This window comes from Paramormyrops kingsleyae, chromosome 21, assembly GCF_048594095.1.
Source record: "Paramormyrops kingsleyae isolate MSU_618 chromosome 21, PKINGS_0.4, whole genome shotgun sequence".
Lineage (NCBI taxonomy): Eukaryota > Metazoa > Chordata > Actinopteri > Osteoglossiformes > Mormyridae > Paramormyrops > Paramormyrops kingsleyae.
The window spans coordinates 3,654,614-3,671,711 of NC_132817.1; the positions used below are offsets into that span (position 1 = coordinate 3,654,614).

At 45.3% G+C, this 17,098-nt stretch overlaps 1 protein-coding gene across 2 annotated transcripts in view; it reads right to left on the reverse strand.

The window, feature by feature from the left end:
* Window positions 1–1,022: 1,022 nt before the first annotated feature.
* pbx1a (pre-B-cell leukemia homeobox 1a) overlaps window positions 1,023–17,098 on the reverse strand; it is a 62,049-nt gene continuing 45,973 nt past the window's right edge. Inside the window, exons 4-9 of one of the 2 annotated variants that reach the window (XM_023816671.2) lie at window positions 13,254–13,444; window positions 12,672–12,807; window positions 11,071–11,230; window positions 9,492–9,604; window positions 8,113–8,202; window positions 1,023–4,633 (exon numbers count right to left, since the gene is read on the reverse strand). In XM_023816671.2, the coding sequence (XP_023672439.1) occupies window positions 4,541–4,633; window positions 8,113–8,202; window positions 9,492–9,604; window positions 11,071–11,230; window positions 12,672–12,807; window positions 13,254–13,444 (783 nt within the window). In that variant the 3' untranslated portion in view covers window positions 1,023–4,540. The remainder of the gene's footprint in view (window positions 4,634–8,112; window positions 8,203–9,491; window positions 9,605–11,070; window positions 11,231–12,671; window positions 12,808–13,253; window positions 13,445–17,098) is intronic. The other variant, XM_023816672.2, reaches the window with a different exon arrangement.

Genomic DNA, 17,098 nt, shown 5'->3' on the forward strand with positions numbered 1-17,098 from the left:
CACGTCGACATCGCTGGCGTGCTGTGCGAGGTGAGAGGTGGCGGTTGTCAAGCACTCTGTTCTACGCATCTTGCCCTTGACCCAAAAATCGGGACGATCATTCGGCAAAGCTGTCAGGGCCTCTCAGTGTTTATGCATGTTTGAGCATCTATACCACAGATAGCCACAGTAGATAGAGGTCCTCTTTAGGACAAGAGGGGGGGAAGGCTATACATCCATCCATCCATCCATCTATCCATCCATTCATTTTTTGTAACCATTTATCCTACTCGGGTTCACGGGGGGGTCCGGAGCCTATCCCAGAGGCTACAGACGCAAGGCAGGGAACAACCCAGGATGGGGTGCCGACCTATTGCAGGGCAGGGGAAGGCCATTTATTTAACAATTGTAATTATTATTTATTGTTACACTGTAATGTTATTCTTTCCTGATCTACTGGGAGAGACATGACGTAAATATGTCAGCTTTGTGAAGCATTTGAAAGAACCCAGGATGAGATAATATCAGATGCGTGTAATGAAGGGAATCTGCAGAGTGTGAGTGAAGCACATGTGACTGTGGTCGTACACTGTGGCGTTTTTTTGTCATGTGGTAAAAGGTCCATCTTGCCTGCCTGGAGACCCTACCAGACCATGTGACCAGGCCCCACACACCCTCTTGAAAACCCACCTCTTACTCGAGGCCATAGTTTGGCAAGACCTTTGTGTGTATGTGCTTAGTTAATCTATTATCTTTTGCTGGAGAATGCCTCTCCATTGCTACTGGATATAAGTCACTGTATGCTAACATGTCACATGATTTGCTTCCCCATCCCCCAAATTTACAAAATTTTCCAAGCCAAAGTACAGGGCTGTGGGTTTGTGTCATGCTTGTTTAGGGTTCATTAAAACAGTGCTAACTGGAGAATTAATATGCACAGCACACTGTGTCAAAAGCAGCTTCTGTAATGTGTTGTGCAGCTTCAATCAAGCACTGCTCATAAAAATGCAAGAAATTAATTCAATTCAGTGATAACACACCAGTGTGGAACAAAAGAAACTATTTATTTGGAATATGCATTACCAGTACAAATTAATAGACCGTAAAACCTACACCTTGTTAGTTTTTTTTGTCTTCTCCACAGAACACAAGTTTTAGGTTGGAATTAAAAAGACACTGTGTTTCCATTTGTATACCTTTTTACATATGCAGAGGTTAAAGGTTGGACCTGGGCCAGAGGCAGGCTCAGTGATTTCACACTCTGAAATCTTTTAATAAAAAAAAACAACAAAAAGGAAGAAACATTCAAAAACACTGCAGTATTTTATTAAAGAACAAAAGACATGCAACAAAGAAAACATTTGATGTTTTACAAATTGCTCAGCTTTTTTTAATAGGTTTTTTGTTTTGTGTTTTTTTGTATTTATTTTTTTTGTTTTGTTTTTTTGTTTTTTTTTTTGTTTTTTTTTGCAAAATCTGAAAGCGTCATTACATGAGGCTTTTAATAATACCGTGGTACTGGACAGGCAATGTGAAAAGAACATTTAAAAACGAGGGGCCGTGCCTCAGGGTCTCTGAGCAGACTGAGTCGCTGAAATAGAATTTACCCTTTCATCCTCCTGGGGGCTGGGCTGGGCTGGGCTGGGCTGGGTGGGGCAAGGCAAGGGTAGATAACTGAGCAACATAATCTCAAAGCGGGGTCTAATGGCTTCCACAAATACCGATCCTTTAAAACCCATGAGATGAAAATGGAAAAAGGAGCCTGCCACTCCAAAACAATGACTGCAGCTAACGATGCTGCAACTTCGCCGAACAATTAAAACATTCTAATTGTAAATACAGCTATTTAGAGATAAAAGATTCAATGGTACAAGTGTTTCCGGAGGACTTTTTCTCCGAGTGTATAATTTTACTGAATCCTACAGGATGCATTCAAATCTAAATGGCGTATAAAAATATATACATTTTTAGAACTGTCAATCATCAGCAGCAGTTGAGCGCTCTTCTCATTTTAGCTCTCAATAGCTGTATTTCAGCATGCCACCTGTAACGCCAGATGTCACTGCCCTTTCTCAGACTGTGGGGGGGGTTTTCTGATGGGGATTTGGCTGTTAGAAATTAATTGCAGAAATAAAATGTTCACATCACCTTAACAAGACAGTATCCTTTGTAATCATAGATACATTTTGTTCGCACTTCACATATAAAGAAAATCCCCAGTGAATCTTGTCCCTAATGTGTCTCTCCCCATCCCCAATCTCTAAACTCCTGTAAAATATTTAGCTGCATTTTGTATGAAAATGGATACTGTCCCTTTCCAACAAAACAAACCCTAAATAAAGGTGCACGTCTACATTTATATAGAGCTTCTTGCACAAGTTCACATATGAGTACAAGGGAAATGGAAACTCCTGTGCTGTAACAAAGCAAAAACAGAACATTAAAGATGAGATGTGTTGTCGCCCATAGCGTAAGGACTCACAAAAATACACCTACACATATTCTGAATTTCTGTGCTGTAAGCATGAATGCTTTTTGTCTTCTAAAAATGCTAATGAAATTGTGACTGCTGTTTGGTTCTGAAAATAACCAGAACATTCATAAATGTTTGTCAGCATTAAGATGACAGGAAGAGTGAGTTTGCAGGTGCAAGCTGCCAGTTAGGCTGGTGACAGACAGACTTTTTTGGGCCAATGCGGGATGGTCAGAGAGACGGGGCACCACATAGGAACATAAAACGCAGTATAACCACGGGGGCAATGAAGCAGAACTAAAACGACAAATTTCACATTTTGGATTTCTCTGCGTAGCTGATGGAAATAACAGCAATGTCTATTGCATACTACATTTGCCACAGTTAGACAATGGTGTTTATGCTGGTTGACCTAATCTACTTCAGCTTCTGGGTCTTCTTTTCCTTTAAAAAAATAATTTGATAAGAGGCGTGTTTAATGGCACAGTCCTGGTATTACCTGAATGGGCAGAACTGGAATTAACTGTAGAAATGTCTAAATCATATTATCTTAATGACTTCCACATTATAAGTAGATTCTGCCAAGATGTGATTTAAAGCACTGAAAAACAAACTCAGTTACTGAGACCCTTGTCATATATAAATATACTTTAATTGGTGTTCAATTGAATTTTTGGACAAAACCATTTTTAATCATCTAGGGGATGTATCTGATTTATTATATACATATTTAGCACCAACGGTGTGGTGGGGCAATACAGGGTTAATTTTAATCAATGACACAGTAAACACACTATGTATTTAAATGATCATATTTCTGTAGAGCTTAAAAAAAATGTTTTTTTTTTAATACAGGTCAAAGTCCGACTCATTCTCTTATGCACTTACTACACTAAGTGTTTTGGTTAACAGCAGCATTTGGTTACGATGATACATCTTATGTGTAGTGTGTGAGTATGTGTCAAAATATTTTTCTGTAACTGCAGTGGATAGGTACAGCCTGCTCCGTTGCTGGGTTACTTGACTAGCTGTGGCCTTTCCAGTCTTGGGAACCCACTCAGTTGTAATAATTGGAGGCTGAATCTGCTTAACAATAACAAAAGGAGTGAGTTTGCAGGGAAGCATCTATTTGATGGCATGTTGCATCGATTGTTTTAGTGGCCCTGGGCTATAACCTCCTCGAAACATATGCATGTTAACCTTAAGCCAACTACACAAGACAGCAGAACATGAGTCATGAATTGAATGAAAAAACCATCACCAGACATACTAATTACACTGTATGCTGAAGCTACTATGAGTTCTTATGACATTTAAGGGCTGGGAGAGACATAGGACTCGTTCCCTTGGAGTTTTACATTAGTCAGCCGTTCCTCCATTGTCATTGTGAACTTCTGCGAGTCTTTGTGTCACACCATCAGTGGTAAGCTCGTGCAAAATGGATCATCACTTCCAGTCCGTTTGCTCTCCAGCCTAACGGCAAATTGACACTCCGCTTTCCTTGTTTGGCTCTTTTCGGAATGAACAAAGTAAAGACTTTGACAGAAAGAACAGCTGGGGCTGAAGAATGTGGCCTAAGATAAATACAGGATGTCCTTTAGAGTCTAACCATCTGGAAGAACAATGGTGGTCGTCTACTTGTTTTGGGAAATGAAAGTCTATGGTTTTTGTACATTTTTATGTTGTTTTTCGCTGAGAGGTAGTGTGAAGCAATAGAAACAGGGGTTTGCTTTTACAAATTACGAAGGCTTTTTTTAAATAGTTGTAAGTAGTTATTTTATGACTAATAATTACAGGGAGTTAACCCGAATCGCACATTAAACTGTACAAATGTTGGATTTGGTGAAAAACTCATATTTTGATTTCCAGATATTTCAGAGTAGCAGGTGTATCTACCCAGAGACCAGCAACATCAGTGCTGTCAGTCGCCTTTTTAATTTTTTTTTCTTTTTAAGGATTCCCTTCTAAGGGGAAACATAAAACCTTTTTGTGTAATAACGGGCAGTTGACCTCCGTTCTGAATGGTGTTGCTGGAAAAGGCAGAGGCTCTGTAGTTGCTGTGGTGGGGTTGTGTGGCAGAGGGATGGATCAGTTGGAGGTGTCAGAGTGGACGCTCCCAGGGCCCTCTGTGGGCGAAGTCACTGATGAGGGGGTTGTGGCGTCCTGCCAGCCACCGTTTGCCTGTGGATTGAAGTAGCGCGTCAGCGTGGTGTGTAAGGTAAAAGCCATGCCGCTATTCTCAGACTAAATAATTAAACACTGCCCATTTTGAGATCAAAACCAAAAAGAGACGTTCAGCGCCTCTTTGAACGTGCAAGGCGAAGCAAGCCGAATTAAAAAGGCATTTAGCGGCGCTGTCAGAAAGTGATTTACATGAGAGACAATAAACACAAATTATAATATTGAGAATGTATCCAGTGCTCTCTGGGAAAAAAAACTCAAGACAGGCAATGGAAGAATCAATTATAGCAAATTATCACATTGGAGATTGGAATGAATATATAATGGGAGACATGGAAGCCATTTCAAATCCCTGCGACAGGCCTGCTAAAGAGCATTTGAGACATTAATAGCAATTTCCATGCCATCAGAAAGGGCTGAAAATGGTCTGTGGCAGGCTCTTATTTCAAAGCCTGTTATTTAAGATGGAGGCAGTCTGTAATCAAAAAAAGAGTGGAAAAAGAGGGGGGAAAAACTTTTTGAAATCTTCAGCGTTTGTGACACACTACGTCTATTTCGAGGCCATAATTATTGTTCTTAGACAGAGAATGAACAGTTCTCCACATAAATGCTTTGTGTGTTTGCTTGGTCATTACCAGCAACAGGGTGAGAGGAATTATAAGAACAGGCACTCTGCCAGTCTGTGACCCCCCCCCCCTTCCACCCCCTCGAATGTCGCGTAAACACGACAGTAACACCACAGTCTGTCCATTATAGTGGTGCTCATTCACATCCCCAGTTATCAAAAGAAAATCACTATCAGAAATACATATTCATTTAAGGGAATGATCAATGTTAAAGGAGAAGAGGGAAAATAGGGGAAGAGCCTTAACAGGAATGCTCACCTTCCTAAATTTATCATCTTATACATGAAAACATTTCAGGGTTTTTTTTGATGGTTGCTCAAGCAGCTTGAATGGCTTAAGCCTAGTTCAGTCCTCCAGCATGGGTAACACTCATTAATCTCTCAGGTCATTCAATCGATTGTAGTTTTTCTGTATTTCATTGTATTTTATTTTCTTGATTGCTATAACCATGTTAAAAAATATTCGATTCATCCACCACATTCTGTAACCACTTTTCCTATTCAGGGACCCAGGGGTCTGGACCCTACAGCTGCAAGGCAGGAAACAGCCCAGGATGGGGCACCAGCCCGTCACAGGGTGAGCACACATACACACACAATATGGCAGCTCCAATTAACCTCAGCATGTTTTTGGACTGTGGGGGACACCAGAGAAAAGGCCACGGCCACACGGGGAGAACATGCAAACACATGTAACTCTGGTCCCCGGGGTGAGAGGCAATAGTGCTCCACCATATCACCCACGTGTGGCTCATTTAAATTAAAAATAGGCCATGAAAAACATCATTATTTAAAAACTTCAGGCAGCTACCATGCAAAAAGAACTTTTTTAAATACCTTTCATTGTTCTTAACTTCACATTTTTACAAGGTGTTTCATTTGGTCAAATGATTCTGGGTTTTTTTTTAGTTTTTTTTTTTTAATTAAGAAAAAAAAGTTAAATTTACCAAACGGTAAGAAAGGCAGTAGTATGTAAGTGACACGGTGGTCTAGTGGTTTGCACTTTTGCCTCACATCACAGGGACCTGGGTTCAAGTCCCTGCCACGGATCCATGTGTGGAATTCACATAATCTCCCAGTGCAATTGTGGGGTTTCCTCCAGGTTGCCAGATTGCTTATATGCGTGAATGTGCCACGTGATGGTTTGGCATGAATGAGACATTATTACCCACTGACTAGCCAGCTTGAGTATGGTTGATCATGGTGTCAAACTCCTGTAAGTTTGGCTGAACTGTAGTATATTTACAGTTAGAGACTTTAGAATTAAGAATAATTTAGCGATCAGCGTTGACACATACAGTGCGCAACAATGAAATGTGTCTTCTGCATTTAACCCATATGTGACATCGTGACACAGCAGGAGGTAGTACCTTGGCGGTCGGGGATTCGAACCTGCAATCTTTCAATTACAGGTGCTCATCCCAAACCATGAAGCCACCACTGCTTAATCTTGAGCAACATTTTGCCAGGAACACATTCACAAGATTAAAAGGTGATTGTATTTAAATTTTTAAATTTGACTCATAGCTAAGGATCACCCTAAGGGGTACATTTTCAGCCTGGCCATGTTAAGGCTGTCGTCGCTCTGAGGTAAGCCACCCCAGTCCCGTGCTACCCCAGGCCGCTGCAGCGGGGCGTGTGAGCGCATGCTGCCAACACACAAGTGCTAATTAAAACATATCCGAGAAGCAGAACTTCAAAATGAACATTTCATATTCACAATTCTAAAGGGGACCCTAACACATTTTGTAATTATCAGCAATGGTTAGCATATTAATTATTTAAAAATAAATAAAATATTTTAATCATAAATCAATTTGTTTAATAGTAATTGAAATGTAATGTTTTAAATTATATAAATGCTTTTAATGAGTTGCACCATTTTCATGTGCGGAGGTGACTATAGCAGTTGCTTTTCGAAATAAAGGCTCAGCACGTGTTAGCATTCAGTGTGGGCTGCAGCCGGACGGCTCTGGGGAGCGCTCCCTCTGGGGAGGGCTCTCTCTGGGGAGGGCTCTCTCTGGGGAGGGCTCTCTCTGGGGAGGGCTCTGTCTGGGGAGCACACTCTCTGGGGAGCGCTCTCTGTGGGGAGGGCTCTCCTATGACCTCTGAGGGACAGCACTGCCTCGGAAACCATCCCGCTGCATACGCTTCAACTGGGTGGGTTTCTTTTCATTACCAGGCGGACGCAAGCAGGGGACAGGCTCCGGAAACACATCCTCGCATTGCGGCTTGCTGTCAGCGCCATTACGATGGCGAACGTGTGATCTGACCAATGCGCTTGGATCGCTGTCCCGAATCTACACTCGGCTTCTCTTGTGACTGTCTTATCGATTTTCCTTCATACGACACAGCCTGTCGCTGCAAATTTCCATGGCAGCCTCAGCCGCCGGCATCCCCCAAAAAGCCACGCAGGGAGCGCCGTTGCTTTTCACTGGCTAGCAGATTTATTTTTAGGCGGACCCAGAGCTCGATTCAGAACAGTCTGTTCGGAAAGGCGCTCGGTCCTCCGATGGAGAACCCAGGCCCAGTACTCGGTGACATCCCGAACTAGTGGCTGTCCTAGGTGTCACCTGTTTTATGGATCCTCACGGCGGGGCGCCAGTGGCCGCAGGTGCCAACGCAAACGCTGATGGGCCCTGACAGGCTAAGACGCCAGCTGCCTGCGTGGAGCCTGCCCAGCACCGCGCCTCTCGTGGGCAGAGCTCTGCCAGCGGCGTGACCGATACATGGACAATCAGCTAGGTGACCGTGAAGCCAAGACGCGTCCTACTAAGTGGCATTCCGAGCCCTATGGCTTTGAAATAATTGGTAGGGGAAGGGAGTATTTAAAAAAAGGAGCTATTTTCCTTACGTTGATGCCCTGTGGACTGTACATCTGGCTCGCTGCAAGTCCGTCACTGTATCCTCCTGTCTGACTGATAACATGGCGAAGGGTATCCACCTAGAACACAAGAAAACACAGACAAAGGCCAGTCAGGCGACGCTCTGCAGCATATAAAGAGCAGAAGGCTGCTGCACACGCTGGAAAGGTCACCCAGCGATCAGCACAGAAACATCCAGGAACCAGTGCCATCCTACTTCAGCGTTACGGAAGCCGAACTGAAAGCCACCATGTAAAATGACGCACGACTGCTCTGCTGTAATCACACGGTCCCAGCAAAGCTCGTTAGCATGCATGAGAGACATTAAAATTTAGTTCCTCAAAAACAGATGCAAGGACATTTGAACTGCCAAAGGATCAGTCCAGTGGAACTCGAAGCTGACCCTCAGGCCGGTCGTTTGCATATTCATGAAACACCCCACAGCATCAGTTAAATCAGACTGAGGGGGAACGTAAACAAACATCGCTATGAGGGAAATAACGTGCCTCTCTTTGAGGAACAACACAGAAAAGTAGCTTTACTGCGACATGTCGGCAAGGTCAAACGCCAGCAGCGGATAAGAGACCGTGACATACAAGTCAGAAACACAGACACACGTTGAGCCGCTTCCAAAACTGTCTGTGGTCATTTATTGCGAAGGTGACGATGGAGTAACAGAGTGCTGGCTCAGACAGCCTTAATGATGTTTAAAATGAAAACCAGTACAACATCCAGTGCTGTTTAAAATGGCAAAGCAGTGTAAGCAAAATGCCCCTGTGCAACACAGAGCTCTACAATACATTTCTACAGAATCAGACCAACTGAATGAAACTGTAAATAATGCAGAACAGAAATTACAGAAATACTAATTTTATATATATATATATATATATATATATATATATATATATATATATATATATATATAAATTCATTTCAAAATGCTAATTAGGAAGATCCACAGTGATGGAGGACGTGGACTCCCCCCCCAAAATACTATACATAAGTAACCCAAAAAACAGGAGCCAAACCAGAACAGGGAAGAAGATTCAAAGTGTTGCAGCCGTAGCCGCTACTCACAGTTTACTGCACAATATGGAGCCATTTGCTGATAACACTCACAGAGCATATTGTATAATCTGTCCCTAGCTTATCTAACTCCACCTGGAAAGCCAGATCAATGCTGTACTTTTAGGGTGCAGCTGGTGTGGAGGTCAAAGGTGGGGACAACTGAGAAGTCCCAACATTGCCAACATTCAAGTAAAATGTTTGCCCTGGTACCAGAAGCCCTCAGGGCAGTGGGCCCTCAGGGCAGGGGAGGGGTGGGCCACACCGTGCGTGGGTCCTGCTTGTGAGAGCAGCTCCATACCTGTGACTGCACGTTGGCTCCAACCTGGGCCCCTTGGTAGGAGTCCCCATTGAGTGACTGCACGCTCATGAACAAATCGCCGGAATTTGACATGTTAAAAGAGCCGGCAGAACCTGGAAGGAGAGAGTGAGCACCTGAATCACAGAGAAGGAGGAGGAGGAACAGTCGCGTGGCCCGGGGGCCGCCATGCAAGCCCATGGGGGGGAGGGGGGGGGGGGGGAGGGTTAGTGCAAGCTGGCCAGAGAGAAGAGGAGAGTAGAGCACAGCCAAGGGGGGGCAGGTGTGGAGAGAGCTTTCCCGCTGGGATGTCACTGCAGAGAGCAGGTGGAGGTACTGTGGCTAGGACACGATGTCAGTAGTGACGACAGCAGGGCCTAACTATGACTCATACCCAAAGTCATGTGACGGACCTGCAGTAGACGTACAACTGTTTATCAGAATGTTCTCCCCCTATACTCTGTTTCCCCGATGGAATGATGGCACAGAAAATGCAGGGCCGACGCTTCCATCAGCATCTGAAACTCTCCTGTATAAAATCGCTCAATTTAGCAGCCCACGTATTTAGCCGATGATGACACCAAGCCGACGAGGCGGTGTGGACAGGGCTGTATTCTCAGAGCCGCTGCAGCCCGCAATCAGGCCGCAGATGGCTTGACAGCTTCGGAAAGAATCGATTTTTGTGGCTGGCGATGAATAGTGGAGGAAGTCCTAATTGAATTGCGAGGAGACCTAAAGAATCTCCCGCATGGCTTTTTTTTAAATGGCAGAAACCCCCAGATGTTAAAAAGGACCACAGCTAAACTTAATTTAAAAAAACAAGGGGTTCGATAATCAAATACAGCTTATGACCACATGACAAAAGACCCAGCTGCCTTATCAACTTAATGACATACAGAAGTCCAGGAAGTGCTCAAATTTCCCTGGCAGATGGGGAAAATGGCATGGCAGACATTACTAAAATGATGGCATACATGCGGCTGTGGAGGACAGAAAGCAAATCACGCAACAGCAAGACGGGAGGATGGCTCTGTAGAGGCAAGTTAGTGAGGAAAAGGAGGAGGCTAGTACTTAAAGGAGGGGACTAGGAGACTCGTCACTGGAAAAGGGGCCCAGGTTAGCTAATGTTAAACCCAAATGCTGTGTCTGTAGCTCCTCTATTAGGATAAGACACATATCATGTTGGCACATCATAATACTTGGTGTCTCCAGCTGTGACTCCAGCTTTTGGCTCCGCTTGCCCTCTTCAGCACTGGTGTCGTCTTAAGGTGTGGTCAGTCTGCAGTGGTGCAGTGGTGCTTTACTCGCCCGATTCTGCACTGCGTGCAGCGTAAACAGCTGTGCTTCTCTATGCTAGCCTACAGTGGCCTATTTTGCTTGATCAAACCAGGTGTGAGCTATTTATTTCTAACAGCCGTATGAGGACACTCAGAACAAAATGTCGGTTTCAAAGACGTCCATTTACAAATGCTTATATCTGCGGTGTGCAGTATGTCTGACAGATTCATTTGCCGCTCTTGGGCTCAGGGATCCCCAGGAATGTGTACGCATTAAATAGGATGTGCTGGACGCCATGCCTCACCTGCCGAATTTGGAGTGGATGGGGAGTTGGCTTGGCTACCGTGGGCGGACGCGTTGGCTGCATTGACGGCCGTCTTGGCAGCATACATGTTAGCCTCTTCCTGGAATTTTCCAATGTTTTTCTTGTATCGAATTCTCTTGTTTCCAAACCAGTTAGATACCTAAGGAAGGGGGTTCGTTCGTTAGGAAGGAGAGAAACCAGTACAGCTCTTATTAGCCAGAGTGGAAGACAGCCAGTGTTTCCGTTACGCAATTTCCTTCAGCCAGGACCAGGTTCTGTTTCCTCATTTCAACAACTTGGATATAGGGCTATACAGTAGAGGTGGGATGGAATCTCCATTCATCCAGGATGATGACCATCAAACCTCTGAACTTTTGGGGCAACACCGAGCGAGACTTTCTTCAGGGTCAGTTTCAGCCTTTAGTGCTGGGAACTGTGACTCGATGGCAATCTCCCCTGTGGGCACAGCAGGGGGTTCAGGAAGCAGCCTGTGCCGCCTGCTGCCCCCACACGGCCCAGACGCTCCAGCAGCACTGTCAGTGAGGCTGCACTCAAGGGCACCCCAACGCCTCGTCCGGTACAGCTGGAGGAGACCAACCTTTCACCCACCTGCTGAGTGGGGGCCGCCCGCGTAGGTCAAGCATGTGCGTGTGTCTGTGTGTGCGCGCGTGCACTTAGTCAACGGACCTTACCACAGGATTCCAATTAAGCATTTTTAGACATGTTTCTAGATATTTATAAGGGTCTGATTACTTGTTGTTGTTTTTAAAAAACAGCCATAAGTGACCTTGACATGCACTACATGAAATGATAGAGAGAGAGGACAGGCTCTAGGACCATAATGGATTCTCAGGCTCGATACAAATCTAATCTGGTGGCAACGGCTGGGCCAGACGGAGCCAGGGTTTGGGTTAGAATTCAAGGCAGGTGACAGTTGATGGCGTGAAACTGAGCACAAGGTCCCTGTCGATCAGACCAATGTGGGGGGGTCTCATGATGGATTGGAACCTGGCATGATCATCAACAGAGAGACGGACAAGCTGCCATCGCTCACGTTCTAGATTAGCCGAGGTTATTGATGGACTTCTTGATTTAGCACTGAGAGAAGAGAAGAACCCAACAGGATGTTGGTGCAGGTGGGCAATCACCGTCATGTAAGCCTGACTTTTAAGGGCTGTACCTCTAACATAAACCACTTCCTGCGGTGATAACGGTATTTGGAAGTTACCATTATGCTTCTTAAAATTAGTAAAGCTTATTTGCTGAAAGGAATTTCAGAATATTGATTTAAAACATCTGAAAATGACAGAAACCACTATTACTGTGAGTTCTGCCTACAAGCTCAGAAACCCCAAACCTATCCATACTAAATGCCCCTAATTCCTTTAAAATGTATTCATTATTTCCCCTTATTTGATAAGCTGTACAGCTATGTGCAATATAGTTGTATGGTATATATAATGGTATATTTTGGTATAATATTCCAAATCTGTCTGACATCAGGGTACGTGCTGTTTCACTTGGGGATTAGGGTTGGGGAGGGTATACTTGTAACACCACGGTGATTCCCATTCACTGCAGAGAGGGTCCGCATGGTGTACCTGTGACACTGTGATGGAGCATTTTTTGGCCAGCTCCTCTTTGGCCTCCTCGCTGGGGTAGGGGTTGCTGAGGTGCGAGTAGAAGTACTCATTAAGGATCTCTGTCGCCTGCTTGTTGAAGTTCCGTCTCTTCCTCCTACGATGGTGGGTAAAGGTTAAAAAAAAATAACACATGTAGAGACCAGGATGAATATGAAACAGCCATCTATTCAAACCCGGAGACCTTGTATGTTGAAATACGGTGAGCAGTATAACACCACCCAAGACCTCTTAAGCTGAAGTTCCTCTTCACCCCCTTGCCCCTCCCTCCATAGCCATTTTCTGACGAGAACACACAATAAAGCAACTTTTCGAATTATTGTCCAAAAAGGGAAGCAATTGTAGAATGCAGAGCAAGCTACTTCCTAATTAGATTTTTTTTTTTTAAACAAAATAACTTAAATTAGCGAGTTCATTATGTGACACTGCTTTAGGATGGTTTATATGTCAATATGCATCTAACAGGAGGCAGATGGGGGGGTTTCCACAGGGCTTTTGGGGGGGACGAGATCAGACAGGCAGAGACTGGACAGACTGACAGACCTGGCGTCCAAGAAGCGTGAGCGCAGGATCATGACGGCCTCGCAGGTGCTCTGCTTCAGCTGCATCTGGATGGAGCTGAACTTGCGGTGGATGATGCTCACCATGCGCTCGATCTCCTTGGGCGAGATGGGCCGCGTGCGCGACTGCTCCCGCAGCAGGTTCATCACGTGGGTGGTGAACTCGTTACACGCCTGTAGTGGAGCAAAGAGGGTGGGGGGGGGGGTGGCGATGACTCACTCAGTTTTCAGCAAATCAATACGCCGGACGCTGCGCCAAAGCGCTGGGCAGCATCTCCAAGCTCCGCTTACGTATTCGTGCTTATAGCACAATCCTGAAGATATCGTCATGCGGGCTGCTTTCTGGAGAATCTCACGACATCAGACACGCCGAAGAAGATAGCATGAGAACGTCCCATGTGTGTTTGGACACTGGTGGAAGAGCTGGCATGCAGAGGTCACAGACCTTGTTTTCATTCGAACACTCTAAGCAGTACCTTTAGACTGGTCCTTGGTGGATCGCATTTCATGCCCCCAGACACACGCGCCTGATACACAGGTTCCGCCTGGAACCTGGAGAGGTGCCGTCGCTACGCAACAAACACGGCAAGCAAATAGACGGCACGGCCGGGGCTGTCCACCGCCGACAGGCACCTCCGTCCACGTTCAAGGCTATCGGGAGCCAGCTTCTGCCACACCGATGCTCTAGCTCTGTTCGCAAGTTTGAGGTGGGAACGTGTGACAATTAGTCATCTCCCTCTTGCTGTGTGTGTGCATGCACGATTGTGCGTGTGTGTCTGCGAGAAGCAGTTGGCACAACCTCATACTCTAAGGAAAACCGGTTCTGTGGTGCGAGAACTGGGCTTACACAAACCGTAACAAGAGGACTGGCGGGGGTCACACACACCCTCTGGGTGGGCCCCCAACATCGGGACATTTTCAAGGATATTTGCCTGCATGTGCCAACAGGCCTGTACAGCTACAGCATAAAACAGCCACATTCCCTGATACCCAAAATACGCCTGAACAGTAGGTATGAAGGGCTGCGGTTTTTTATTTCATTATCAGACTTTAACATTTCTAGTGTTCCTTCTGCTTCACCTCACTGTGAAAATGGGCCACACTTCTGCTTGTTTACTGTGGCCCTCCCCCCACCCTATTAAAGGCACGTCTCAGCTCAGTATAGCATCGCTCCCAGCTAACCCCAAACTCAACAAAGGACTTGGCAACAAGTGAATGTTAATCTAACAACAGGAATGTCACGGACTGACAGAAACACAGCCAATGATATATAATTTGAAATAAGTGTGGGAAAAGGCAGGAGCACAAAGAGGAGAATAATTAAAAGTTTTAAGGTAGTAAAAGTAGAGCAAAATACAGCTACCCAGCTGGCCACACACTGTATAGTGCTGCCGTTCTCCTTCAGTGTTTGGATGCTATGCTGTGGGATTTGTCAGCATTGCAGCTACTAATAATTTTAACCGGGATGCCCCTGTCACTGTTGTGTTTTATATACTGTGTCAGCATCTTGTAGTCAAGGTCCTAGTCCCGGTCTCGGCTCCCGATCATGAGGAAGAAGCTAAAACAGGCAGGGCCAGGTTCAGCCCTATTCCTAGCCGGTATCGGCGCTTACAGCACTATCAGTGTGTGACGTGCTGTGCCGCGGGTCCACCCGACCATCAGAAAAAGGCCATCTCTCTGATGCAAATACATCCATCTACTTTCTGTGTTCCTCTGGGCCGCCCGCTTCAATGTGACATGTCACTCCAACAGCAGCTGGAACCTGACACCCATCCTTGTCAGGGCTGAGATCGACTGTTTACCCTGTATATACAGTGACAGCAAGCATAACCCAGTGATGTTTCCACATAGCTGCCAGTGACACGGTGCTGGTAAGCGGAAGTAAGGGGGAATGTGCCAGAAAAAGCATCGGTATTTGGACTCAGTGCCTCCCCTTATATAGTGACTCTGTCCCTCTCTCTATAGTCATCATGGGATACAGTCTTCACAGTGCCTCCCCTTATATAGTGACTCTGTCCCTCTCTCTATAGTCATCATGGGATACAGTCTTCAGAGTGCCTCCCCTTATATACTGACTCTGTCCCTCTCTCTATAGTCATCATGGGATACAGTCTTCACAGTGCCTCCCCTTATATACTGACTCTGTCCCTCTCTCTATAGTCATCATGGGATACAGTCTTCACAGTGCCTCCCCTTATATAGTGACTCTGTCCCTCTCTCTATATTCATCATGGGATACAGTCTTCACAGTGCCTCCCCTTATATAGTGACTCTGTCCCTCTTGCTCTATAGTCATCATGGGATACAGTCTTCACAGTGCCTCCCCTTATATAGTGACTCTGTCCCTCTCTCTATAGTCATCATGGGATACAGTCTTCACAGTGCCTCCCCTTATATAGTGACTCTGTCCCTCTCTCTATAGTCATCATGGGATACAGTCTTCACAGTGCCTCCCCTTATATAGTGACTCTGTCCCTCTCTCTATAGTCATCATGGGATACAGTCTTCACAGTGCCTCCCCTTATATAGTGACTCTGTCCCTCTCTCTATAGTCATCATGGGATACAGTCTTCACAGTGCCTCCCCTTATATACTGACTCTGTCCCTCTCTCTATAGTCATCATGGGATACAGTCTTCACAGTGCCTCCCCTTATATACTGACTCTGTCCCTCTCTCTATAGTCATCATGGGATACAGTCTTCACAGTGCCTCCCCTTATATAGTGACTCTGTCCCTCTCTCTATAGTCATCATGGGATACAGTCTTCACAGTGCCTCCCCTTATATAGTGACTCTGTCCCTCTCTCTATAGTCATCATGGGATACAGTCTTCACAGTGCCTCCCCTTATATACTGACTCTGTCCCTCTCTCTATAGTCAACATGGGATACAGTCCTCACTGTATAAAATCAGTGTCATGAGATGGTACAATTGTCATGTGATTGATATTTTTTTGTTCATCGTGGTGGCAATCCTGACTCTGTCCACACGGTGCTTACTTGCACCCCCCCAGCCCTGTTTGTGAGAGAGCAGAATGCTCCGTGACAGACAGGCACAAAAACGCTAGCGGGGCAGTCCTGAATAAATATACATGCCTCTCAAAAATAACAACACTTCTCAGTCGACGCATTCTCAATAATCATCTCCCAAGCCATTTCCAAATGACACACCCCCAAGGTGCTGATTTTGATCTCTCCCCCTTAATAACACGAGGAGAACCTCCGCCGTACTTCAATGAAAGGGTGAAACTCGATAATCTGACAGCCCTGGAATAGATAAGACAAATTAATAAGGGATAAGACGAGGATGACAGGAGTGGGAGAGTGGTGAGAAGCCGCTGCGCGCATCAGCACTGGATGGAGGCAGACCACAGCACTGGATAGAGGCAGACCACAGCACTGGATAGAGGCAGACCACAGCACAGGCACTGCGGAACAACGAGGGAGAGCAGGAGCCGCAGCACAGCCACGCACAAGGACTGGAACCTTGAAAATAGTCTCTACAGGCGTTTTTACCCTTAAGTTCCAGAACCTGATCCCTGGTTCCAAGTTCATGGGCTGTCTCAACCGATTCCTGGCTACTTTCGTGTGTCGCTTTCACACTGCAGAACTGGGACCGTTATTCTAAATAAGCATCAACGTTGCAAAAAGCTCATAGGTTAAGCTTCACACAATTTCAAACTAAACTACCCCACCACACCAAAACAACAGAGGGTAAATAAGTCATTTTTGTCAGTTATTTTGTTAGTATTACTTATTGGGGGATCGATGGCGATCAAAACAGGACATAGCATTTTATTTATATTTTACTTATATGACCTTTTCATTA